The following is a 25,983-nucleotide window of genomic DNA, read 5'->3' on the forward strand; positions in this document are numbered from 1 at the left end:
ATTCCAATTTTTTTAAAAAATTATTATTGTTATTATTATTATTATTATTATTATTATTATTATTATTATTATTATTATTATTATTATTATTATTACTACTTATTTTCATTTATCTTTTTTTACAAAATAAAATTTGGGACCTTTTAGTCTTTACATTAAGCTACGTGACTCCCCGCAACACTAATGCTGTGCGTGGGCTTTTAAAGATGTAAAACGTCTGTTCAGTTGTTGTTCCGTTTATGACTACTGGCTCGTTAAGCAACCGCAAGGTGATTTAGTTCCTTGTTTGGTTTGCGTCTTTTTCTCCGCAATCACTCAGTTGGGCAGACTGCAATGAGAGGTAATTTCAGGTAACTCTATAGCGCGCCAAATAATTCATTGCCCCAAGATGAGGTTGTTATCAAAATGAACGGCCACAAAGGGTGCCGATATTTACCCCGTATCGCTGGCTTTCTTCCGATGCACGATGAAAATAGCGCGCTTAAGAATTAATGAAGTATTAGCGAACGAAGCTGCGAAAATTGGACTCCCACATTGGTTGATCGTGAAGTTTTTACGTAAAGCGGCCAGACGAATTCTAAAGAATTTGATCAAAGCAAAAACCGAATGAAAAGAAATTCACATTGCAAAGGGAGAGCCGCTTTTTTTATCAGCAAAAAAAAAAAAAAATAGATTAATTATTTTAGCATAAATTCTTAGAAGGGGAAGTCGTTTCCCAAGCGCTTCCTTTTCTATTGAGCCAGATCAGTCTAGACCGCTTGATCGATTTTTTTATTCGCTGAACAAACAGTAAAAATTTCATTAAAAATTCGTTTGTTTTCAATCCATTCTGGGGTTTGTGATTTACACGCAATACTCTTTTAAAAGACATTGCATCCAAGATCTCAGAGAAAAAGAGGAAAATTCTAATGGTAGTTTCTTGTTCAAATTATATCGATAGACAAACAGTGAAAGTGCTTCTCAGCACTCAGTCCATTTTCATGATCAGTGTTTCGGTTTACAGTTAAAAGTTCCATTCCAGCTAATTGATTGGAGATTAGACTAGTTTGTTGTTTGGTCAGCCCGCTTGTCATTCTTGAGCGAGTGGTAAAGGTTTTCAAGATCGGTACAAGCTATTCAATCGCGCTTATGCAACTTTAATGACCTCACTTATCGTTACAATTAGAAAATACGGCCTTTATTCCACGCCGACACCCGGCGGGCTATTCTAAATTGACATAACTTTCCTATGTGATCATTCAGTTCGATCTGCGCTTAATGCTAGATCTGTACAGCGTTCATAGACATAATGTTACTTTTTTGTCACCCAGGAATTTCTACGCAAAAAATACCAGTTAACGATTTGCCAAAAAACACTACTTAACGTCTTAACTTTGCTATCTATATCACCCCATCGTATATGCAGATCTCATGATTGTCGTATTATTGCTGCTCGCGGGAAGCGATCAAAACACACATTAAAAGCAGTCGGGTCTCCCTTTGAGATCTTTTAAACTATCGCGTTGTCTCGCTACGTCTCATCTAAAGAAACAGTGCGATTATGGAAACTCCGCAGATTTTGGATATGACATTCAAGAAATTGGTTGTGGAGGGCCCAATGGTCTTCTTTCAGGTCGATTTTAGAGGACCTGTTTTCATGAAAATTAGTTGACCGGATATCTAAACTTCTCATATAAAAGAAAGCTTCCCCGTCCATACTAGCCTGTTCAGTCCAGGCTTTCTGTCTGGTATAGTGGGACCGGCAAACGACTGAAATTCAGAAAGTGAACTAGTTGACGCGCAAGTAAAATGCGCTTTAACTCGGGAGTTAAAAAGAATAGAGTCCTTTCGCCGGCCCTGCTAGGGAGCTTTAGCAACGACGGCAACCGGCGTGAACGTCAAAAATGCAATAGCCTTAATGATCAAAACAACAACTCTGCACGTGCTGTTGTGAAGCTAATGTAAGGGTGTGTTTTCGACTTTAATTTGTGATTCGAGTGATACTGGTAAAGTAGATATAGTATTGAGTACTGAGAATTGTCGTCAAGAATAAAGTACTACAAAGATTCCCGGTCCCTCTCCGCTGTTTCAAGCGGATGTCTTACAATGCATTACACTTTTTGGCACATTTCCAGTTACCGTCGCTAGATGACTAGGACGTGAAATTTCCTGATGGGACGTTTTATACTTGTGTTTATTGGAGGACGTATATAAACACGACGAAACATTTTTCTTTCTCTTTCTAAAGTTGGGTGTAGTCTCCAAGAATTCAATTCGGGCAAATTTTATTTATATTCGACATTTTAAAAAGCGAGTAGGAATAATCGCGACGACGTTTGAAAAATCGCGAATTCATTTTAATAGCGACGTTTTCGCTGCCGTTGCCGTCGTTGTTGTCGTCGTAGCTCTCTACTATCTGAGAGCCTCGAACAGGTTACGTTCACACTAATCCGAATAAATTTGCGAACATTGAAAACCGCTCTATTTTTCGCCCCGGAAATGCATCAAATGTTTTCCGTCCATCTATCGGCGGTTTTTGAAGAGTTTTTGCCGTCACATCCGATACGGATAAATTCGAATACGGCGCCCCAGAAACGCTAAATACACAGTGGAGCATGAGCACATAACCGTTGAAAAAGCTTCGAACCGTCTTCGTCGTCCACACTAATCCATCTGAGCTGGGTGTTTACCCTCTAGAGAGCGTTTTCAAAACGATACGTATTTGATGGTAGATTCTAGTACGAGTGCGAAGACCTGTTTTTCCAATAGCCGGCAAATAGCGCATGCGCGTGAACCAGTGCCATTTTGGCGGGAAAACGAGATAGCCGTCGTCATTTATTTTACTGCGAGTTTTTGTGAGCACGGCAAAAAGTAGCTGATCTCGTCTTTTTGGATTCACGAAACTTTAAAGGGCTTAGCTATCAATCCTATTATCATTCAAAACAACTGCCCCACTGTATAATGAAACCATCAAATGGTTCAACGAAGATAATGCCTTCTTCTATCCATTATCTTTGGAAATCTTATTTGGAAACCTTGACTGTTCTCACGCTTATGGCTCTGGAGTTAAGTAGGAAACTAAATTATGCCCTACTCTTCTCGAAATATTATGTTTATTGCCAGAGACTAAACAAAAAGGAATTGAATTTTAATGAATTCAAACAACGATGCCTTTTTCGTTATAAATTTGAAAGCCTGAATGAGTTGTTCTTCCCATTCTGGTTCTTCTCGCCCTCAAACGAGTGCGTTTGTAATAACAATTCATGTTACTGTGGTTTTTTTTTCCTCTTTGTTTTTGTCTGTGTGTGTATTGTAAGTAGTGTAGGTATCGTAAAAACCAGCAACTGAAGCCGTGGCAGTAGACCTGAAAAGCTCCGGCTATTTTCGCTGGACCCTTATAAGTCTTATAACCTACGGCTGCATTGTTTTTTAGGGATGGGAACATTGTTCTGTTGTCCGTTCTTTTGTTCTCTTGTAAGACGTTGTAAGCCGCGGTATTGCAGAACATACAGAATAGACAAAGATGCTTATCAGCACAATGTATATTCTGCATAAATTTTGTAGTGGTTGCTTTCCTAGAAATTACAGTCACTACTGCTACAGACACTTATCGTAGAGTGGATACCGTAAAAACCATCTCAAGTGTGTAATTGTACAGTTTAAACGCAAGTATACAGAATAGACCAAACTGATTGCAGGGCTGACACTACGGCAAAGGGCCTATATTTCAACTAGTACAACTAGTCTTCTTCAGGGCCAGAGTTACAATGAGAAAAACTAACGGCTCTTAAAAGTTTAAATTTGAACGTAAACATAAACGGTTAATGGTTAACTAGTGTACATGACTATAGCGTGTATAACAATACATAAGATGCATGAAGGTTCAAAAATAACGGCTACAAAATGTTTAAATTTGAACGTAAACAAAAAACGGTAGACTAGAGTACATTTTACTATAAATATGGCCTATAAAAGGTAGGATCTGTCTATTCGAATCTCTTTCCCAGGGTCATTGGACGGGAAGAGGTGGGAACGAGGTTGGATCTATTCTGAGGGTCGATTAGGCCCTCTTGGTAGGAGGGCATTTTTCACGAGAAGGGCCCAGAGATATTTCAGGTTGATGGTTGTTACTAGAACGGATATTTCAAATCAAGGTTGAACACCTTGTGCCGGACTCTTCAACAGAAATCTTATTTCAAACGGTAAAAGAAGATTAAAAAAAAAATCAAATTATTGTACGCCGGATCATCTGCTTTACACCTCCTATCCATACGCACTGGACTAAAGAAGGCTAGCTGACGAAAATGGTAATTTTTAACTAATTTCAGAGTCAACCATTGCAACAAATAACAGTTAACCGTTTCTAAATCAGTACTTTGGCCTAAATAGTGTAGATCAGTTCTAAACCCCCAAAACGGATGTTTCCTGTCTAAATGGAACTCCATTCTCTCAGTTCTCTTCCTAACAAATGGGCTTTTGTTCTCGTCTACGTCAGGGCTATCGCGATTAAGAATGCTAAATTGTGTAAACACAATAAGGTGTCCAGCCTTGTTTTTAGTATAAATTCTAGGAACAACCATAGTAACATAGGCCTGTCTTAGTTAAATGTGTTCGCTACGTTTGCGTGGGGGAGGAATGCATGACGAGCCCAAAGAGCGTTTGCGTAGGAGGCTACCATGTTTGACGCTCTTTTGCAAATTTTACGCGCCAATATATATATAGCAATATATTTATTTGGGGTAAGCCCAATTAAATGCTGCACTCTGGAATAAACCTGAGAAGCAAGTCCGGGAATCTACACTTTACACACTCTGTCAGACTAAAATGGATGTCTTAGTCTAAAACTAGAAATAAGTTGTGAGAATATACAGATTGCATAGTTCAGGCTAAGACAGGGACATCCAACGAGAACATTTAACCCTTTGAAGAGTGATCAATATGTAATTTCTCGTGACAATGTCAATACATTATCAGAAAGACAGTCAATGAGAAAAAAGAAAAGCATCAACTACTAAATATTGTCTGATGTAACACCAAATTCTCAGAGCTAACATTAAAAGGAATGTATGGCAGTCAGAAAGGAGAACCAACAATAAAATCTTGGTAGTGATAGGGTTAAGCAAATAACTTAAAATGTTGTCTCGTGTGTTCCCCGTTCATTTTCTGCCGTTTTAAAGGCATTTGTGTCACCATATACAGATTGATCCGTTAGAATGCTTTCGCTGAAAATTTTAGTTGCAGAAAGTTTTAGGAAACGGAATTTCACTCCCCAAATGTTGGCTTAGCGAAAATGCTACCTAACTTTTTCGAATTGCTAACGACATATTTGCCCCTCAGAAAACGAAACGAATTCGTTTTCCATTGCGCGTATGCCACACACTGACTTTGCAATCCTAGCAGTATGCAGGATGTTTGTCCCATGAACCTAGTTTAATGGCCTTAGCTCACACGAGTCTCCTGTAGATCAGTGCATTTACTGATTAACACATCATTCCCGTTTTGCCGTATTCCGAAATTTGAGTTGACATTACATTTTGCCGAAGAAAACTGTAGATGTTCTTTACGATTAAATCCGAATTTCTGAGGCGGTTAAGGCCTTCCAAACAGATATCCACCTAAATGAATCGTGGGAGCCCCCTGGTGGAGTGTATAAATATACCGTGGTCCGATAAACGTATATTATTTTACAAGTATACATTATGTACCTCAAAAGGGTAACTTGTGTGCTCTTCAACACCTGGCCTCGCTTCTTAACACTCCTTGTTCCTCTGCAGATTTAGCAGCTATAATAGAATGCATGAAATTGAGGAGGAGGGACTGAAGCATTGAGGAGGTGTTCGCACTGGGAGGAGGCGTGGGGGGAGGGGGAGGATCGAGGCGTGGGATGAGGGGGAGGAGGCGTAGAATGAGTGGGTGTTATTAATAGTTCACTTAGGGCTAAACAGTTTGACTAATTGCTGAATCGTACGGTACAGCATTTTTCAGAAGGCATTTTGTCCACACTAATTTGGATAACCTTGTCCCCAACCTTGTCCCCCAAACAGCGTTTTTGCCCCGAAAGCGCGTCATGTTTCTCACCCATCTTATTGTTTTTGCCGTCCATCGTCCTTTCAATAATGTCGCCATCAGAAACCTTCGATACACAGTAAAGAATGTGCACAACGTCAACGCTTTACAAAACGGCTTAGTTTTCTGCCGTTCACATTAATCCGTGACAAAAGAAAGCACTAGTTGACAAAGAAAAAGGCCGCACTGTGAGTCATGCTGCCTTCCTTTGTTGTTTTCTCTGTGCGTCGCTCTTTTACAAGTCTTTGTTTTACAAGTGGGTTATCCGAGTGACCGATGGCATTGAGGAAGCTTCACTTTCAGGAACAAGAGAACATACTAAACATGATCTCTTCTTAGCGGTTATAACCAGAGCAGGCATTAATTTTTATTCATTGTTTTTCAGCGGGTCTATTCTTTCGGCAGTTATCATAAAAACCTCCAAATTTTTCGTTCCTTTTTCTGGCGGGGGTGGAGAGGGCGGGGTGGCTAATTTGATTACAGTCAAACCTGTATATAACGGTCACCCTTGGGATCTGGCCAAGTGACCGTTATATACAGGGTGACCGCTGTACACAGGTTTCCTTTAAACTCCCCCGGAAGTCAATAAATAGCATTTTTATGTGCAAATAATCACTCAAGTTACATTTTATTAGCAATTACGAGTAACAGCAACGGAATAATCACGATAAAAAAGGCCTATAAAATGTCTGTGGCGTACTTTTAGCGAGGTGCAGTAAGAGTCTACTGGAAACCAATGAAAATCACTCAATTTACATTCATTGACAACAATTTTAAACAGGAACGCAATAAATAAGACAAAAATGCCCATGAAATGTCCGTGGTGTACTTTAAGGGAGATGCAGTATACTTTCATTTAAGTTTCCTTGTAGGAAAAGCTTTTAACATTCAAGAAGAAAAAAAATCAGTTATTGTTTTCTGATGTTTCGGAGCTCGAAGCTTGATTTCATTTAGCATGTCATTGACTTTACTCAGTGTGAAAGAAAGAACCCATATAACGTGACCGTTATATACAGGTAAAAGATAATGAAATTGGGGATTTAGGAAGTCAAAAGGGTGACCGCGTCCGTTATATACAGGTGACCGCTTTATGCAGGTCAACTTAACAGTAAATATAAGGGACGATTTTTGGGAAGTTGTTCAGTGACCGTTATACACAGGGTGACCGCTATATACAGGGCCGTTATATACAGGTTTGACTGTAGTTATTCATGGTAACTTTGTTTCGGAGCTTCACACGCATGTTGTCATAGTATACAGGGACATAGTGCTCCGCAAGAATAGTATGACATACTCTCAGCAGTTCGCAGCATATAAACTTTTGGAATAGGCTTGATGTCCTATTACGTGAAGTCAAATTTCTTTCCACTTTCAAATGTGGATCTCAGTTCAGAAACATTATTTTCATTGCACATATCCAGTAACTTTTGTGGCCATACGGCTGTGGTCTTATTTACAAATGAAACATTCCATTTTTTCAGCATGTACACACCCTCACAGCTAGGCTAAATGTAGATAGCCCAAGAGAAAAATTGTGCATATCTTATAAAACGCCTTCTGGTAATCAGTATTGCAAGTTAGAGAAGACCAAAGGGCCCACGCAAGTGTAGTTCCGTTTCAGGAGTTCAAGCTTGTTATGTTAGGTTGTGGCAGTGATAATGTTTACGGCTAGCAAAATTTGCCTTGAATAAAAATACCCTTTTGTTATTATCTCATATCATCCCATCAGGACAAGAGCAGAGTTAGGATTGTTACTTCACTCCCCAACCCCTCGTAGTGGGGGAGGGGGGTCGGTACTCAATAAAGTGTCATGCAGCCTTACAGGGGGGGGGGGGTCCTTTTTGAGGTTCAACCTGTCTCCCTTTCACTTACCAACTTTTAGCGAAGCGGTACGAAGGGTTTCCTCTTGACTGACTGGATACATAACAGAAAGAATAAACAGAGATACAATAATATCTTCTATATTACTGGTGCATGCTTTCAGGCGGAGCCTCCCGTATAGTCTATGAGGTACCCCCCCCCGGGGGTATTTTCTCCTTACACTGTGTTGCTTTGCTTTGTTTACTTTAGCCCCCGATTCGCGTACTCACGGTTTTCTGGCCGCTCGAGAATAGGGAGAGCGCGGCCAGAAAATCGGAAACTAGCTTTTCGCTCACTGGCAACGGTTGCTACGCAGGCCATGTTTATTTAGATACCACCTTGTGTCTCTTGTCAGGTGTAAATTGAAGATTCGGAAACAGGCATGATTGAGTTTCTTTTCCACTTTAACGATTGAACTCTTAGGGATGAATTTTATATTAAAACAGAGGCTCGCTTACCGAGGATTTAACAATTATCAACGAAAGAAAATCTGATGGACTCAAGTAACTATTATGTCAATATGCAACTGATCAACGCCTGTTGTCAACGTCATTGTTTCCTGCGTGAAAATCATCGAATGTAATTTAGAAAATATGATTTAGCAATGCTCTATGTTAATGTATTTCCGGTCGTGCAAACAAAGCTATTTGTTATTTATCAGGGCTATTTAAAGTGGGATAACTTTATCTAGTGGATAAATCGCTATCCAGCGGATAAAATGTATTGGTTGGAGTACATTTTATCTGCTGATAGCGATTTATCCACTAGATAGAGTCTGTAGAGTTATCCGCTCTTTGAACAACCGGGGGGGACCCGTTTCTCGAAAGACCCGGTAACTTACCGGGCCCGATTACTATATAATGTTTCTTAAACAGGAGTCAATTTTAGTTAGCCTTGAATACTTATTTTAAAATCTTATAATTCTGTGAACACATTGGTCAAGTACCATGCTTGTAATCACTGTGTAATCGGTTAAAAATATAATTATCGGGCTCAGGATAAAGTAAACCGGGAAGTATAAAGTATACCGGGACTTTCGAGGATTCGTCGAACTATTCGGGGATCCAAACAAACGTCTGTGACGTTGGGGGCCTGACCTGTGATTTTTTTTTTTTTGCACTATGGTCGCTTTATATACCAGAAATACAGGCTAAGTGGTTGTGAGCCACTTTTGTTTAATCCTTTTACCTTGATCCTATTTTTGAAAATTCCCATTACCATAATTTTCATCTACATTTTAGGAAGGTTTGACGAAATTGATTTCAATGTGAGAATATGATGGAGTCGTGATCTTTATCATGGGATAGTCATTGTAATGTCATGTAATGTAGCCGAGTTATTTTACAGCTCTCTCTTAGCTCTCTTAAGCTTGTAGTTGTTATTTTTCGGGGCGGAAAAAAAAAACGAATAGCCATATGACACTGTTGAGAATGGTTGAGATATCATTTAACATCATGATAAAAATGCAGGTTTGAATGAAGCGGACTGCACTAAGCACAAAGAAACAATATTACCGGGGACGTTTTGCTGCCAGAAGCCATCACCGACTTTTGGTGCAAAACGAGTTATTTTAAGGTTGGCAAAAGGACAGTTTTCAGTGAGTTTTCAGTAATGAACACAAGATGAACTGAGGAAATCTCTTGATGACCAATAGATTCATCAAGCAGTCTTCTTAATTGGTCTGTATTTAAAACAGTGAACTTGTCTTCTTCATGGCCCTTGGGGTCCGCGTGGCTTTTTGCTGTAGTGCCAGCGCCTAAGTTTTCAATCGTTCGGTTGGTTTAATGATGTTTGTTCAAGAATATAGTGCGTGGTGCAGTTGCAACCTTACCTTAGTGCGGAAACTGAACTCGGTGTTCAATGCTGATCTCCTCTTTAAAATCCCGTTTTCTTCCTGGAGAGACGAAAACTCGGATATATGAACTCTACTGCCGCCAGGGCTTACAAATTCACACAGTCTTCCGCACGTTGCCAATGATTTTCTCGATCTTTTTGCGTGACCGTGTGTTGATTATCTAGTACAGTGAAATTAGCAGTAATTCTGACTATGTGCAACACGCGTGCTAAAGTATTTCTGTGGTTAACCCACACCGCTGATGAATCACGTGGGTTTTGAGCGAACACGCGAGGAAAACTTTGTAAATTGCGAACCGAAAGCGAGATAGTCAGGTTTCTTTGTTTGCGCTCTCTCAGTGTATTACCGCGTGGTTTCCGTTGAATTTGCTTTGCCTGGGGTAATCCTTGGTGATCCATAGAAGTACGTGATCGTTCATATCATTTCATATTGATTCTGTGAAATGAAAACTATTGTTATGTGGTCTGGCGGTACAATGGCTAAACGTAAGCAATCAGATTAAAAGAGCGCGCCGCATGTTCCGTTATTGTGAACTTTGCAAGCCGGAAAAAAAAATGAATACAAAACACCACCAACAACGGCAACAACTTTAGTTTTAGGCAAGCAAAGTGAGCGCAATCGGACTCAATAATTAAATTATTTGATTTGGGGGCGAGGGTAGACTAGATGCTAGCGAAGTCAGACATGCACGACTAGGTGTTGTGGGAATAGACGACTGGGTGAAAGTCAAAATCATGGGAACCGGTTCCTGAATCTATGGGGCCTCAGCAGAAAATAAACTCGTGCAACCGTCCTTTTTACGCTTAACGTTTATAAGGCGTTGTGTTTTTTTCTATTGGGTTCGCTGAATCGCGCCCTGTCTAGCCTGCGCGCAAGCTACATTCTGTCTGAATTATGGTATCCTTGACACCACTTGTACTGCCCATCTTGTTACTTAAGCCGCCGTTACACGTCGAAACTTTTAGCTGAAACTTGTGTGCAACGGCGCTGCGAAACAAGTTTCAGCATGCGTTGCACCGTGTAACAGTCGATTTCGTGAAACTTTTTCGAACTTCCGTTGCGAGACAAGTTTCACGAAAAGTAGAACCGCCTCCTACTTCTGCAACGGCTCGCAACGGTCGCAGTGGTGAAAAAACAAGAGTTTCACCGTGTAACACCACTCGTGAAACTGGTCTCGTTCGCCGTTGCACACAAGTTTCAGCTAAAAGTTTCAACGTGTAACGGCGGCTTTAGTAACGAGGTGTTCGGCTGTAATCGCATGGGAAATGGAGTAAGACTTGAAAATAATGAAAATTACGTCTCGTTGTTGACTTGAAACGGAACTAAATTAAGCGTTGATCTGGGGAAAGATGGGAACTTAATGAATAATTTCTTGATGCTTCGCTCGTTGTTGTACCATATCATTGAAGGTTTTAACACTGAGGACTTGGAAAACACACTAACCTCTAACCTGCGATCAGGTGTTCATTTTTTTACTATTATTATTTCGGGGGAGCACGAGAGTCGACGGTCGGATGAACGCACTCTAAAGCTGCCACACTTTATGGTTTATTTATTTATACACTATTTTTTTTTATTTTTGCCATATACGCATGCAACATTTACAGCACAAGAAGAAAAAAATGAAGAAAATTAGAGAAAGAAGATAAATGGCGAGAAAACCTGAAAGAAAGCTCGAGCCTTTTAACAAGTCAGGCTTCCTCACTTAAAATAACTAGTCTAGTCTAATATGAGAATTACAATTTGATGGACTTATGATAGTTAACTTTGACAGCGCACACGTACACATACACACACGCGCACATATATATTAAGTAATTTACAGGTTTACAAAGGTTAATACTTAGAGACAAGAAATTCTTTAAGCTTTCTTTTAAAAGAAGCGGAGGAGAAGAACTAGTTATATCAGAATTTAGCGAATTATAAAATTTTGGACCTTGATTTTGACCCCCCCCCCCCCCCAAAAAAAAAAAAAAAAAAAAGAAAGAAAGAAAGAAAGAAAAGAAAAGAAAGAACGCCTGATCGTAATCGTAAGTTAACCAACCTCTGACGTAATCATGACTCGATGTTCAACACAACCAACAATGAATCCTTGACCAGGCTCTCTGAAAGATCGGCTGAGGTAATAATGATCAACTTGTTCACCTCGATCCGTTTTCGTTCGCTCAAAAATAACCCAAAACAGGACGATATCTGCCTTATGTGAAGACCGACGCGATGCAACCATTACACGCAAAAACATGTCTTGACTCTATTTCCTTATTCTATTTTGAAATTGCATTGCGCAACGGAAATTCGGCATAATTCTAGTGCAACGCCGACTTGGAACTTTTCCTTGAGTAATGACCAGGGACAATTTTTTATCTGCTGCAAAAGGGATCGATTGTTGAACGGAAGCAACTTTATTCAGAGGACAATTTGGGGTGTTTGCTGTGAAAAGGTTTCTATAGGAAGTGGATTTCTTAATTTAATGTGTTTGGCAGGAGATGATTATTCAAGGAAGTGACTATAATCATGGCAAGTTTTGTAAAACGTTTTTTCTCAAACCGGGTGCGATTTTGCCATTTAATATGTTCAACAAGAGGTGATCAATCAACTGTGATCCCATTAAGTTTTTTTGAAAATGTCTTTATTAAAGGGAAGGCGGTTTCTTCAAACGTGCGATTTTTTCCATTTAATGTGCGGAGGTAACCGTTTTCCACTTGTGTGGTAATGTTCAACAGGGGTGATTATTTCAGGAAGTAGCTATAGTGTCAGTTTTGCGAAGCGTTTTCTCAAAAGGATATCGCTTATTCAAAGGGTGCGATTACTGTATTGTATGCGAGTAAATACGGTCTCCGAATGGTGGACATAATTGATGGCCTCCATTTACTAAAATCAACGGCAGAAACATATTTACCGATAATCCCTCTTTGGCGCTTGTCTTTTTGTCTGGAGTAATTCAAAGATATCACCTGCAGCGTCTATTCCAGGCGTGCACTGCACAACATTGTGTATCCTTAATGATTGTACGATTGTATATATTAATCTGACTTGTATATAATCAGATCATATAATCTGCCATCTCGCCGGCTCCGCATGGAGGAGATTCATGCCAGACAAACTTCCTGTTTTTTCCTTTCCGATGTGTGTGCGATTTTTCCAAGAACGTTTAAAGAACGGCGTCAAGATTTTCTCTTGATAATACTCAGCGGTAAGGGTTAAGCTGCACCACATACTCGGAAATTAAACTCCAAGTTTTGTGCTGGCTTTGAATTGATAAGGATATTTCGCCAAGAAAAAAAACAAATGAAATAAAATTGCGCGATTCTGATCAGTGCAGCGGCGAATTTTGTTAAGAAAATACCCGGGAATACATAAGGCCTTGTTTAATTGATGCTATTTTAATCTCTGTTTCACGTTTAAAATCAGCTGCGGGAGTGGAGAGACGTTTTCTCGTTTCTGATATCGCAGTTTTTGACAATAAATACGCGCGGCGCGGGGACAGGAATAAGAATGTATCTATAAAGGAACGCCATACCAAAACGCCGTTGAAAGCTTTCAAAAACGCTCTTAGAAGTGCAGACCTTTAATAAAAACAGGTGGTTTTAATGTTGACGGATCAATGTGGAGACTTTTAGAAACCAATGACGCCTTTTTTGACGGTTCATGGAAACGACAAAGGAAACCAGAAAAAAAAAATTGTGGAAACGTAATGGTGTGAACCACACAGAACGACAAGAAAGTGTTAGGGTATAGAAGAAACAGGAAAATGTTCGGTGTATGTGTAATGTAACGACGCACATAGAGTGGTTTCCAATTGAGTGTCGTTGAACCAAAACAAAAGTAATTACTCTGGCCAATCGCAACAGATGCAAATAACACAACGAGCCAATCAGAATTCGAAGCAAATACATGTAACTGGTGCCAAGCGCGGGAAAACGCGTGCAGTCAAACCACTATTGGTTTTGGTTTGCATTCCCATTGGTTGAGAGAGTGGCGCGAGTTTTGTTAACCAATCACAGAGCGTAGTAATGCAACACCAAAGCAAACGCGAAATTACTTTCGACACTCAATTGAAAACCGCTCTAATGATTTGAGAAATTAGCGAACTCTAAGTTTTAGGATGTAATAATACTTGGCCGGATAGTGTGGGTTAAATCCACTCCATATGTTGTTGGCCATCCACTGAAGGTGAGGCGAAAATAGAAGAATCCTCTTCCTTTCAAAGTGCTGCACTATAAAGAACATTCTGAGATTAAGAATTAGAAAGGAAAACAGTCCTTTCTCGCAGAGGGCATAGAAGCAAGAATGCAATGCAGGTCCAACAATTTCGTTATTTTTTTTCTCAGAGCGGCTTTCATTGAGCTCGGTCGTAAAACCAAAACATAAGTAATTGTTCTGGCCAATCACAACAGACCCAAACAGCGCAATAAACCAATCAGAACTCGAAGTGAATACGTAAAGAGGCCAAGCGCGGGAAAACGCTTGCTACCAAGTCACGATTGGTTTGAGTTTTCAGTGCTTTTGATTGGTTGAGAAAGTGGCGCGAGTTTTGCAAACCAATCACAAAGCGTTGTGAAGAAAACCAAAGCAAAAGCGAAACTTTTTTCTCAGTTGAAAACCGTTCTATTTGGAAATATTACTTTGAATAAGAAGACATACAGTTCCCATTCCATACACAGCTGTATTTAACCACCACCAAGTTTTCATGTACACCATTCTCCTAGCTTGTAAACCAAAGTTACACGTCTCATTTCGGTTGCGTCCAATACAATTCACGTTACAAATAACAATCTCCACCCTGTTTGACTCTAAGGCCACTTCCCTCCCATCGGGGGAATTACATCTTTCCCTTAGTTGCTAAGTCATTTTCAAACTCTTTAGTGAGTTACCGGTCATTCGTCAACTTCCCTGAAGTTGAATCTTGAGTTGGCGGTTTCCAAAATAAAACATCCGTTCTTCGTATAATTGTTAAGTTTTCATATGCATAATCCTTAAATTTCTCAGCGCTTTTTGATAACCACAGGTCTTAAAACCGAAGCAGGGCGACGTGAAGAGTTTGTCCTTTTGCAGTCGGCCATTGAAAAGTTACCACTAGTCTGCGTTGACCCCCGCTGTGATCCTAGCTGTTGATTAAGTCTTTCGCTTTCAAATGACTCATTCGCATGAAATCTCTCCATTTGACCCCTTGACTTCAAATGTGAAAGGCTCTCTGAAACAAAGCAAAAAGGAAAAGCCTTAAAGTACTTCCCTTCAAAATGAGTAAGAAACTTAAAGTGACTGTGTTAGCTATTTTTAGTAACCCTTTGAAAAGTCGCACTTACAAGTGGTTTTCAATGAGTGTCATAGAACCAAAACTAAAGTAACTAGAAATACGTGACTCGCAAAACCTCGCGAAGCTGGGGCTGGGTGGAAAACCCTCTTTACTCGTACTGTAGCATCAAATGAGGAGATTAAAAGGGGCATAGGAATTTTTTTATGAGCATGGTCTTTTCGTAGTTCCACAGGCTAGTTTGCGGTTGAAAATCTATTTCTGACGCGACGTAATGTACAACGGGCGTGCAGCGCTGTCGTGTTCGATGAATTTATTTCCCACGGAAAATTAATTTACCGCGGCCACAAACGTGTAACTTCTTCAATGCAATCTTTCACAAAAAAGATTTCTAAAAGAAAGGGAGAATATTCTGGAGAGATAGTTCTGTATCCAGTGAATATTGATGAACATTGCAGTTGTAATTTGATCATGCACGCATATTTTTTCCGATGTATGCAAATTTTTTTCAGACGACGCCAGACAGTCTGACGTCATTCATACTTTGTTTGCGCACTGTTGCCAGGCAACAGCACGGACACCTTCACGGAAATATATAAACATATATATAACTAGAAATACGTGACTCGCAAAACCTCGCGAAGCTGGGGCTGGGTGGAAAGCCCTCTTTACACGTATTGTAGCATCAAACGAGGAGATTAAAAGGCGCATAAGATTTTTTTTTTATGAGCATAGTGTTTTCGTAGTTCCACGGGCTAGTTTGCGGTTGAAAATCTATTTCTGTCGCGACGTAATGTACAACGGGCGTGCAGCGCTGTCGTGTTCGATGAATTTATTTCCCACGGAAAATTATTTACCGCGGCCACAAAGCGTGTAATTTCTTTAATGCACTATTTCACAAAAAAAGATTTCTAAAAGAAAGGGAAAAGATTCTGGAGAGATAGTTCTGTATCCAGTGAATATTGATGAACATTGCAGTTGAAATTTGATCATGCACGCATATGTTTTTCGGTGTATGCAAATTTTGCTCCAGACAACGCCAGACAGTCTGACGTCATTGTGCGGACACCCTCAAAGATATAAACATATATCAACATATATATATATATAAATATATTTTTCGCTCGAATTCGCGCGGCTTAGCTCCGCTCGGGCCGGCTCGGCCCGACAAATTTATTAACCTCGCTACGCTCGGGCCTTCGGCCCTCGCTTCGCGAGGAAATATATGTTCGGCTCGAATTCGCACGGCTTAGCTCCCGAGCGCGGCCTTCGACCCGACAAATTTATTAACCTCGCTTCGCGAGGAATTACTCTGGCCAATCAACAGACGCAAACAGCACAGTGAACCAATCAGAGTTCAAAGCAAATACATGTAACCAGCGCCAAGCGCGGGAAAACACGTGCGTACATCTTATTGGTTGAGAGTGGCGCGAGTTTTATCAACCAATCACAGAGCGTAGTAATGCAAAACCCAAAGCAAAAACGCAATTGCTTTCGACCCTCAATTGAAAACCGCTCTATTACGAGTGAATGCAATGAAACGAGTACAGGAATGGACTTGGATTCACTTGGTCACTTAGCTGTAAACTTCCTACGCACACATTGAGAGAGGGAGCTAAAGTAGCCCGACACAACGTGACAAGATCTAACATACCGTGACATTACCCAAGCGCTGTTTCCTGTTACTTTACTAACCTATAATATTTCCTTTGCACAGTGGACAGGTTCTCTTCGCTAGTAACCATCGATCAACACATTCACAGTGGAACTCGTGACCACACGGCAGTGTACGTACCAGCTGAAAGAGAAGTAAGCTCTGAGATTTATTGCCAAATGTAACACTCATCTATGAAAAGCGCGGGGGAAAGTCAGGTGATCCACATAACACTATATTTGGCTTTTGCACAAGTTGCTTGACCTCTTTCTTTAAAAATGGTGAAATTAGACCTTAACTTAGCTACAAAATAATTCTAGAACAACGAGAGGGAAGAAATCAACTCAATTCTTTAAAGGAACATCTCTTGATCTGTTTTAGCGCATTTTGGAAACAAAAATGCGAGAACTTGAAAAAAAAATTAGCCTAACATCATTTAAGTTTCAATCCATTCCGACCTACTCTGTCTCTGACTAGAGGCACTAATCGACAGTTTTGTTTCACTGGGGTGATAATTTATAACAAAACTAGACAATTATTTTCTTGTTTCTGTTGACAGACAAACGTTTTTGGGTTTTCAAATGACATCAAATTCTCGTGATACTTCCCATTTCTTGAAGATTGAGGTTTTTACTCGTTTCCCGCAAACCGCTAATCAAATCACAGGTTCATTTATGCGGGTGTTCATTGTACAGTCAACTCCGGATCCCTTTATTGCGGACACCCTCGGGACCGCGAGTTAGTGTCCCTAATAGCGAGAGTCAGTAATAAGGGGAATTTATTTCAGTCAAATGTCTGAATTTATTTTTACTGGGGATTGAGATGCTGTCCGTATTATCGCGGTGTCTGTAATAGGGAGGTGTCTGCAAGGCGAGAGTTAACTGTATATTGGTATACCTTTTACCTAGTTAGTTGCGCTAGAGAGCAAAACATCCGAGCACGCGAGAAATCGCGACGCGAGCGAGGCGACTTTCGCGCTCGCTCGCTCGCGTGCTTCGCTCGTTCTATCATCCTTGAGAAAAATATCATACTACTAAAAGAATTTACTTACCTGGCTATTATGAAACTCGTCCAGACAAACTGCACATACATCTGATTCTCGTTTGTCCTGTTCGAGCTGTTTACCAGTGGAGCAACGTGGCCTACTTTCTCTCAACGTTCGTTTGTATTTTCTCACTTTTAGTTTTGCTATAGCTTCGGCTGCCTCCTGTCTTAACATTTCCTGGTCAAAGGTGCAAAAAAAAAAAAAAAAAAAGTATTTATGCTGTAGACTTATTTTATGATGGAATTTCCTTCACTGTAAGTGTTGCCTGGGGCCCGTTTCTCGAAAGACCCGGTAACTTACCGGGCCCGATAAGTAATTTTGGTGACAAATGTTTCTTAACAGAAGTCGATTTTTGTTAGCTTTGAATACTTAATTTTAAAATCTTATCAGAAAATATTATTATTCTATGAAAACATTGGCGAAGTACCATGTCTGTAATTGTTGTGTAATCGGCGAAAAAACATTTAAAAATATACTTATCGGGCCCGGTAAGTTACCGGGTCTTTCGAGAAACGGGCCCCTGATCGTAAAAGAATTTTGACGGCCGAATCTTGTCTGGAAAATCGGGGTGTACACACAGCACTGAAATCAGCTGTAATTTCGGAAGTTTGAAAGAACAAGTTTTCATGTCATTTTCTACTTGAAATGTATTGCGCTAATATTTGCATTTCTACTCAAATATATTTGGAACATTTCATTTTCACATGACATCCTCGCGATTTAAACATCCAACAAAAATTATACGCAAACTTTTCCTGCAAAAAGGCAACTATTCATCTGGTTACCGCTTTAACTACCGAACTGCATCAGTTTCATGCACTGTTCTTCTGGTTCTTGCACGACGCAAGTGGACAGAGATGAAAGGATCTCACCTCTTTCTTAGAAATCCAATAGTTGTGTAACAACTGGCTAAGCTGAGTCTGTAAAGTAACGAAGAGCAAACAAATGGTTAGAAAACTAGATCAACAATTGAAGCAGAATAACAACATTTAACTCTATCTAAGGAGGACACCCTCGGGACTAAGCAGACATGCTTCCTAATACAAAGGTATTTTTTGCGCGATTTATTACAATGCAGGAAAAACAAATCTTGGCAAGGGATATTGGAATCCAAAAAAAAAATCTTTAATGATAAGTAATTAGACTGGATTAAAGTTCACGTTAACTCTGGATTAGCGAAGTCGGGCTTTGAACAACTGGGTCCAGTTTTTTAGCCTGTTGACTGTTTTCTACACTAACGTACCTTAAAGACTAAAACACAGAACAGTACTGACGCAAAGAATGCTGACGAGCCAATGAATTGAGAATGGACTCCCTAAGTACAGACAAGAGAAAAGCGTAACAATCAATGAGGGATATAGAATGAATGTGATGGTATATTTTAAACCAGGCAAATAAATGAGAATGATGTATTATTCAGTGAGTGACACCGGCATACTCGAAAAAAGGAAATCAGAGTGCTCCTATCAGAAGTGGAACGTAAGACCTCCCGATTACTGATAGGACCACTCGGATTTTCCTTTTTCCTAGTATGCCCGTGTCCCTTACAGACGAGAGAGCTCTCTTGTTACAGAATAATACATCATTCACCACAAGGGACATATATCAGGCAAGATCAGATACTCACTCTACTCAGACACCTCCTAAATCATGACAGCCTCAGATAGCATTCAACTCTGAATACAAGTTATATTTAAAGTGCTACTCTGATCAAATTTTTACCCCTTGAATTTTAAGGTTTATCACATAAAATTCTAGGAAACATTAAAAACGCCGTTTACCGTTTCTAAATATCTGCATTGGTTCCAGAGATATTCACGTTTGAAAAATGTGTAAAATATGTAAATGAGAGGACTGATGATGTCATATTCTCAACTCAATATAACATCAAGTATATAAGTAGAGCTATCTCAGTCAATTTACAGCCGAGACCATTGAAACCTGGCAGGCTAATAGTTCTAAAGGCAATACACCTATGGCTATAAAAATTCGGTTCCCATGGCAACTCTCTCTTTTCCAGTCCCCTCCAACCTGATTTCAATATTTTAGTGATTTTCAGCTTGAAAAACATTTAACAAGGCCACGAACTCGACTTACCATATTTAAACGCTTGCTGGATCATGCAGATGAGGCACCATTGGCAAAAATCAAAATAGAACGCCGAAGGTGGCCAGCAAAGCCTTAAGTATCAGGGAGGACTGGAACCCAGTATGTTGCAATGGTAACAAAACTGATAAGCTCATATTATGGAGCGCACCTAGAACAATGTCACTGCAAAGAATCAAACATTTCTGATACGAATTGGCTGAGATATCTTTTTTATAATATTTGAACAAAATTCGGTTGAGTTTGTGACGTCATCCCTTGGCTAATTTGCATATTTTTAAAACTTGAATATCTCTGGAACAAAAAGAGATATTTGAAAATAGTAAACAGCATTCTTCTTCACGTACAGACTACTTGTTTATGTTTTAAAATGGCTCAGATTAGAAAAACGCGAATTTCATCATAGTGGCACTTTACAGGACTGTTTTGGGGTTAATTTTCCGAGAGGACTTGCTTTCGGAGAAGAATGCTATTGGAGGTAATTTTTCACTTCACAATGGCCGGGTTGGGTTCAATGATATAAGCACCGTGAAGTCACCATGTCAGCCTAAAAGTAAATAACAGTCCATGGGCTTGCCTTCCAAAGCCCATATTATCAGAAACCTGTTTGCGTCTGAGATTTGGAGCATGGTTTAAAATCGATTTTTTTTTGTCAAAACCAATTCAGCAACCTCAGTCTCAATGGATAACTACAATTAGGTTATTTGATGCGCAGCTGATCTGACAGATGAAAACCCTACAGCAAAGTAGCATATGTCATTTTCTTGCATTCTTAACCCCACGGACAAGACGTTAAAGGAATATATTACCTCTGCACCCTTTTCAGGATTTCCAAGACAAACTACTCCTTCCCATCCACTGGGACGACCACAGGTAGCCCACAGTGTCAAGGTGGACAGCAACTAGAAATTAAAAGGTATTATTCAGTAAACACACTGAGATTGTTAGTATTGAAGGCAGTATTAACACGCCCTGAGTCTGGATCCTGCAGCTGCTGCAAGAGGGGGCAGCCAAGGATAACATGGAGAAGGACGATGTGTGATGACAAAATTGACATTGGATGAGAGAAAGTGGTGAAATTAGCCATAACACAGATTGCCCTGGTGTAATCTTGTTGTGCAACAAAGCACAATGGTGCAGAGGTGAGAGCAATCGCGTCCCACCAATGTGGCCCAGGTTCAATTCCCGGACTCGGTGTCATATGTGGAGTGAGTTTGTTGTTAGTTCTTGTCCTTGCTCTGAGAGGTTTTTCTCTGGGCACCCTCACTGGTTGTCCCCTCTCCTTATAAACCACCTTTTCTAAATTCCAATTTGATCAGCGTAGTGTCCCCAGTTACTTAAATAAAGTTATCTATTCATTTATTTATGAGGGCGTATGTGTGTGTGTGTAGTATTAATCCTGGTTTATTGTTTTTCTTAACAGAAACGTGTTGTGGCTTTGCATATGGTACTTTGCCTGTAGCTGAAGCCTACGGAAGGGGGGGGGGGGGGTGGAGGGAACCAGTATATTAGTGATGGGGAGAAGATTCAAAAATAGTCTTGTTAGGATTATGAAACTGGGTCCAAAAATGCACCAGAATGTGTCCCATCTATCTCGAGAAAGTTCTTTCTTCTTGGCATAAAACCATGTAAAAGTCCCTGCCTAAATCTTTCCTCCCACACAATTTCTGCCAGAAAAATTTCAAACTCAACAAAAAGTACCCAGTCTCTTATTTGAAACCCAAAAAAGCTCTTTGCACCTCCCCCATCACTTATATACCTGAGAACCCCCCTCCCCACCCTAGTCCATGTAGGTCTTGTGAAGTAGTGGCCACTTGTAAGTGGTAGGTTATTGAATTGGTCTCACTCTAAATCTTCTGTCTTTGCAGAGATCAAGAAAGTACAAGGAATACCCGAGGAATACCTGGCGGCTCAACAATGGTCGTAATGCGAACTAATGTAAACCAACTGACAATGTTGTTGCTACTGGGTTTCCTGTTCTTTTATATCATTTCCCTCCTTTTGGGATCATGTGACCTTTTGTTTGTGTCTTGAAGTTTGAAATGTGATCCATGGAAAGTTCTCATAGGCAATTCCAATTCACTCAGTAATGACCGTGGATTTTCTGTTGACTATGTTGTGGTTTAATGTTATCCTTTGTTTCAAACTCATTATCATTCATTACCATCCTCAAGAACAAAGGAAAATAAAATTTGAACCAAGGATAAAATTGAACCACAAAAACTACCTTTTGTGAACCACAATTTGCTGGGTGATGTAGGTCATATTTGGGTAAGGTGAGCTTCAGTAAATTTGCATGAAATTTGTCCCTTCAAATATTTTTAACAGAATACAAAGCCTGCACTCACCTTTAACTGAACTACAGAAGAGTTGTAGGAAATCTTTCCTTTAAGCTTTTGCTTCCCACTGATGAAATAACACAAATGTCAAAACAAACTTCATTTCTACAAAACATACAAAACAAATTTAAGTAACAACACTGGAAATATACCTTTGGAGAGCATCCATCAATTTAGAAACATTGCTCGTTCCATTGACAGTAATAACGGGTGTTGAAAGCATCTGAGCCAGGTCAAGCTGGAATAACAAATATAGTTCATAACAAGTCATTATTACACATCTGGTAAAAAATGTCTAACCTCCCTCTCTTGCTATTTTCATAAACAAATTAGTGAGCTAAACAGTGGGTTGTAAAAAGTTTGTTTTGGACAGTGAAATCAGATTTGTTGCTAGCCACTGGGCTTGTGAACTGAAAAGTTAGTCTCGAGCCCTGTTATTATTCTTTTCAGTATATATTAATTAGACCTACTAGCCTCATTTTAGAGTAAAAATTCTATAATAATTATTATAGAATTATAAAATTATATCATTCAATTCTATAATAATTATAGAATTGTAAAATTATATAATTATTGAATTTTGCACACTCTAACAAGGAAATTTTCATAAAAACAAAAGAATTTGTCGGCTGCCATTTATGAATAGCAGAGCTGTCAACTCTCCCCGATAATCCGGGAGTCTCCAGATTTTGAACCGTATCTCCCGGTCTCCAGATTTAGGTCTGTAATCTCCAGATTTTGAGCCGTTTCTTCTGGTCTCCAGATTTATGTCTGTAATTTCCCGGATAATTGACGAATTTTGCTATTTGTTGTAGACTTGACTTTCTGACAAGAAAATGTGAAATGTTTAGCGTTGTTTCTGTTAGTGTTTAATGTACGTCCCCCCCCCCCCCCCCAACCCCATGAATTTGGCCTTTATGCGACACCTCTGTAAGGCGCTTTGTTATTGCTGGCTGGGGAAGTGATTCATATTCTCCATATTTGAAGATGTGTGAGGTTGACAGTTCTGGAATAGGGTCTATATTTTCAGTGATGTTGTACAGAAAATTAGCTGCTTGTCACTACTGGGTCTTTAAGGGTAATAAAAGAGACTGCGAAGGTTGTAAGTGTTTGCATACTGTATATTACCTTTCTCAGCACCCTTTGATTCAATGTGATGATGATAATTGCTGAGGCACCTAGAAACATTGCCTTCTTTACCTTTCAAGTAACAAAATAAAACTTTGGTGAATAATTCTGATTTATTGACCTCCAATATTTTTCTTAGGAATAAGGAGTTGAAATATTCCCATATATTGGGTATGTGAATGGAAAAACTATCCTTCATATAAGTTCACAACCCATCTTTATAGTTAAGTGAGAGTCTTGGTGCTCTAAGATCAACTTGATGATTGAAAAAAGGTACCTTGACAAAAAGGTAGGGGCCAGCACAGGTTTATAGTTTCAGTGGGACAAGAGCTTATGGCCCAATAAGGTCATCTATATGTTCACACTAAGGAACATTAAATTTTAATGCCTGATTGTAAGAAAGCTGAATAATGCTTATCTGCAATTTGCAATTAAAAGTTAACCAATGCTTCCATCAAACTGGCAAAAAAGATTTTTATAAGCCATATTTTTGAAACTAATGGTAAAGAAAAGCCAAAACGAAAGGCCCAAAGTCATTTGTAAAAATCTTTATTGATTGGTAATTCAGACTGGAATCAAAGTTCAAACTAACATTGGGTTAACTTAATCATGTTTTGAACAACTGGACCCAGGTTTTCAGTACAAACTGTCACATGCCATCCTCTTTCAAAGTTATTATCATATTGTCCTCACATTGATAATTACAGTTATGTTAGAGCACCATTCCATTCCGCAATCCTACATGGGGCCAGTGATTCAAAATACTTGCAAACACATCTCAACAAATATCTGATTAATGTGGAATACAAACCCTTTCCAAGACAGAACAAGACTTAGAGCCTCGAGCATTGTAGTATTCTAAAACGGGAATGTGTATGACACCAATCCAGCTTTGTGATTCATCTGCCTGGTGGGTTTCATCTACATCTTGATCAGGATCTTCTGGATCACAACCATCTGCCTGAAAATGAAACACCACCATAAGACATTAAATGCTTGAAACAAGATAGAGGCTTACACTCTGTCTGTCTAGTACTTACAAAACTCCTGTGTGTTCATAAATATCATCCTGCAACTGCAATTTTTAAGGTTCTATAATCCATACCAAACATTACAGACTAGGACTGTTCAAATGAGGATTTGTTTCACCTGCTTGTACCGAAAATTTCAGCCTGGTTACTCCCAGGGGGGATACTCGGGTATAAACCTAGCAGGGGGGGGGGGGGGGGGTCCGACATATTTTTTTGGGTCTAAAATTTTCAACTCCTGTATTTTTTTGGGTTGAAGATTTTTTTGGGCCTGAAAAATCTGCACGTATTTTTTTGGGGTTGAATTTCCAACAGGCTAATAGTTCTTACGCAATTCAAGCCAAAGTTCTTGCAAGATCCAAAAGCATGATTCGAATAATCTGCATGTAGTCGGAGTGCCAAATTTCCAGGCAGCTGGCTTCATATGTGATCATTCAAGTGCAAAATTTAACATACAGGTGTGCTTGTGTTTTTCTTGGCTGTAATTCAGAAAACAGGTGTATGTTTACTAAATATTGTGTCCACAAGGAGATGTGTTATTTCAGAAAATAACCATACAACTCCCACGGATTTTGTTTCTGATTTGAAACCTCCCTCCTCCATCCCTCTGGAAATATTTCCAATTTAGCTTCATTATATACTGGGAAAGGCTGACTATATTCATCCAGTGTCCTTTAATCCCTTGGGTTTTGAGATGGAATTTCCAGTTTCTGAATTTAGAAAGGCAGTGCTCAAGGACAAGGAGAAAAAAAGCTGGAATGACGAAATTATTTTGTTTTGTTAGTAGAATCGCATGCATATTTTTAATTAAAAACAAAATTATGTGGTAACCGGGCCAGAGTTTACATAAGAGAAGCATTTTCAGCCTGGTTACTGAATCTTGGTTGAAAGAAATTTTTCAAAGGAAACAGAAGTGTGGCAAGACCCCATCAAACAGGCCAGACAGACCGATCTCACATCAGCAGGTCCTAAGTCCTATGACTCAATTCACAAATAACACAATAATTTAATTTAAAAACTGATTACTATATATACATTTAGTCAAAGGCATCTTAAAAATGGCCCAACTTTTGCCTCAGGGAAAACCCTTTCTTGAAATATGTAAATGAATACCATATCAGAGCACGATAACAAACACAAAATATAATTCAAAAATCAAGAATAACATAGCTCGGGTTATTGTACTGTACAGTTGTCCACAGATCCTTGACATTCTTTTAACGTAAACGGTAGTCGTGCATGTACATGAGGCAGGGATTTATCGATTAATCATCTGCCAAAAAGGATATCAAAGAACTTTCCTCACCTCTTTTAACTCCCCTTCTACCTGTTTCATCGCTCCAATTCGAGCAAACCTGCCAACTAGGCTCGCGAAAGAGCTATCTGCATGTCCATCTTCACTCTGAGCAATGACATCGATAAAAGCCTTGTCAACCTCACCCAAAACGAGCACAGTAAAGCAAAATACTTGCAAAAAGCAGTGTAAGAATCTTGATAGTGAAACTCGTAGCGAAAACATCGCAAAACCAACGAGTTGGAATGCAACGTACAACGACTCAATCCATTTTGTGTTTACATGCAGGCTCGGGAATTCTACCAGACAGCGGTCTCTCTTGTAGACGTGGCTCGCGTGGATGCACGCGTGTTTTAAAACGCACGCGAATGAAAA

General features: G+C 39.6%; 2 protein-coding genes and 1 long non-coding RNA gene across 3 annotated transcripts in view; 1 reads left to right on the forward strand and 2 right to left on the reverse strand.

Annotated features, from left to right (window-relative positions):
- The window catches only part of LOC146466866 (E3 ubiquitin-protein ligase ZNRF3-like), a 28,233-nt gene extending 18,280 nt beyond the window's left edge, over positions 1–9,953 (reverse strand). Inside the window, exons 1-2 of the mRNA XM_085126734.1 lie at positions 9,737–9,953; positions 5,685–5,762 (exon numbers count right to left, since the gene is read on the reverse strand). The gene's annotated coding sequence lies outside the window, so the exon portion shown is untranslated. The remainder of the gene's footprint in view (positions 1–5,684; positions 5,763–9,736) is intronic.
- LOC146466868 (uncharacterized) lies at positions 98–20,733 on the forward strand. The gene is made up of 3 exons (XR_014867911.1): positions 98–340; positions 16,732–16,823; positions 20,646–20,733. It is a non-coding gene; the product is annotated as an uncharacterized LOC146466868 (long non-coding RNA).
- Positions 14,407–25,969, reverse strand: LOC146466869 (RING finger protein 215-like). The gene is made up of 11 exons (XM_085126735.1): positions 25,621–25,969; positions 24,098–24,247; positions 23,287–23,358; positions 22,311–22,396; positions 22,168–22,225; positions 20,629–20,721; positions 18,957–19,028; positions 18,586–18,633; positions 17,720–17,890; positions 16,710–16,812; positions 14,407–14,954 (listed from the first exon to the last, which is right to left on the reverse strand). Exons 1-11 carry the CDS (start codon positions 25,831–25,833, stop codon positions 14,746–14,748), a joined length of 1,275 nt encoding a protein of 424 aa, XP_084982861.1. The 5' UTR covers positions 25,834–25,969; the 3' UTR covers positions 14,407–14,745.
- Between the last annotated feature and the right edge of the window lie 14 nt (positions 25,970–25,983).

Source organism: Pavona decussata, unplaced genomic scaffold (assembly GCF_977016875.1).
Source record: "Pavona decussata unplaced genomic scaffold, jaPavDecu1.1 SCAFFOLD_140, whole genome shotgun sequence".
NCBI lineage: Eukaryota > Metazoa > Cnidaria > Anthozoa > Scleractinia > Agariciidae > Pavona > Pavona decussata.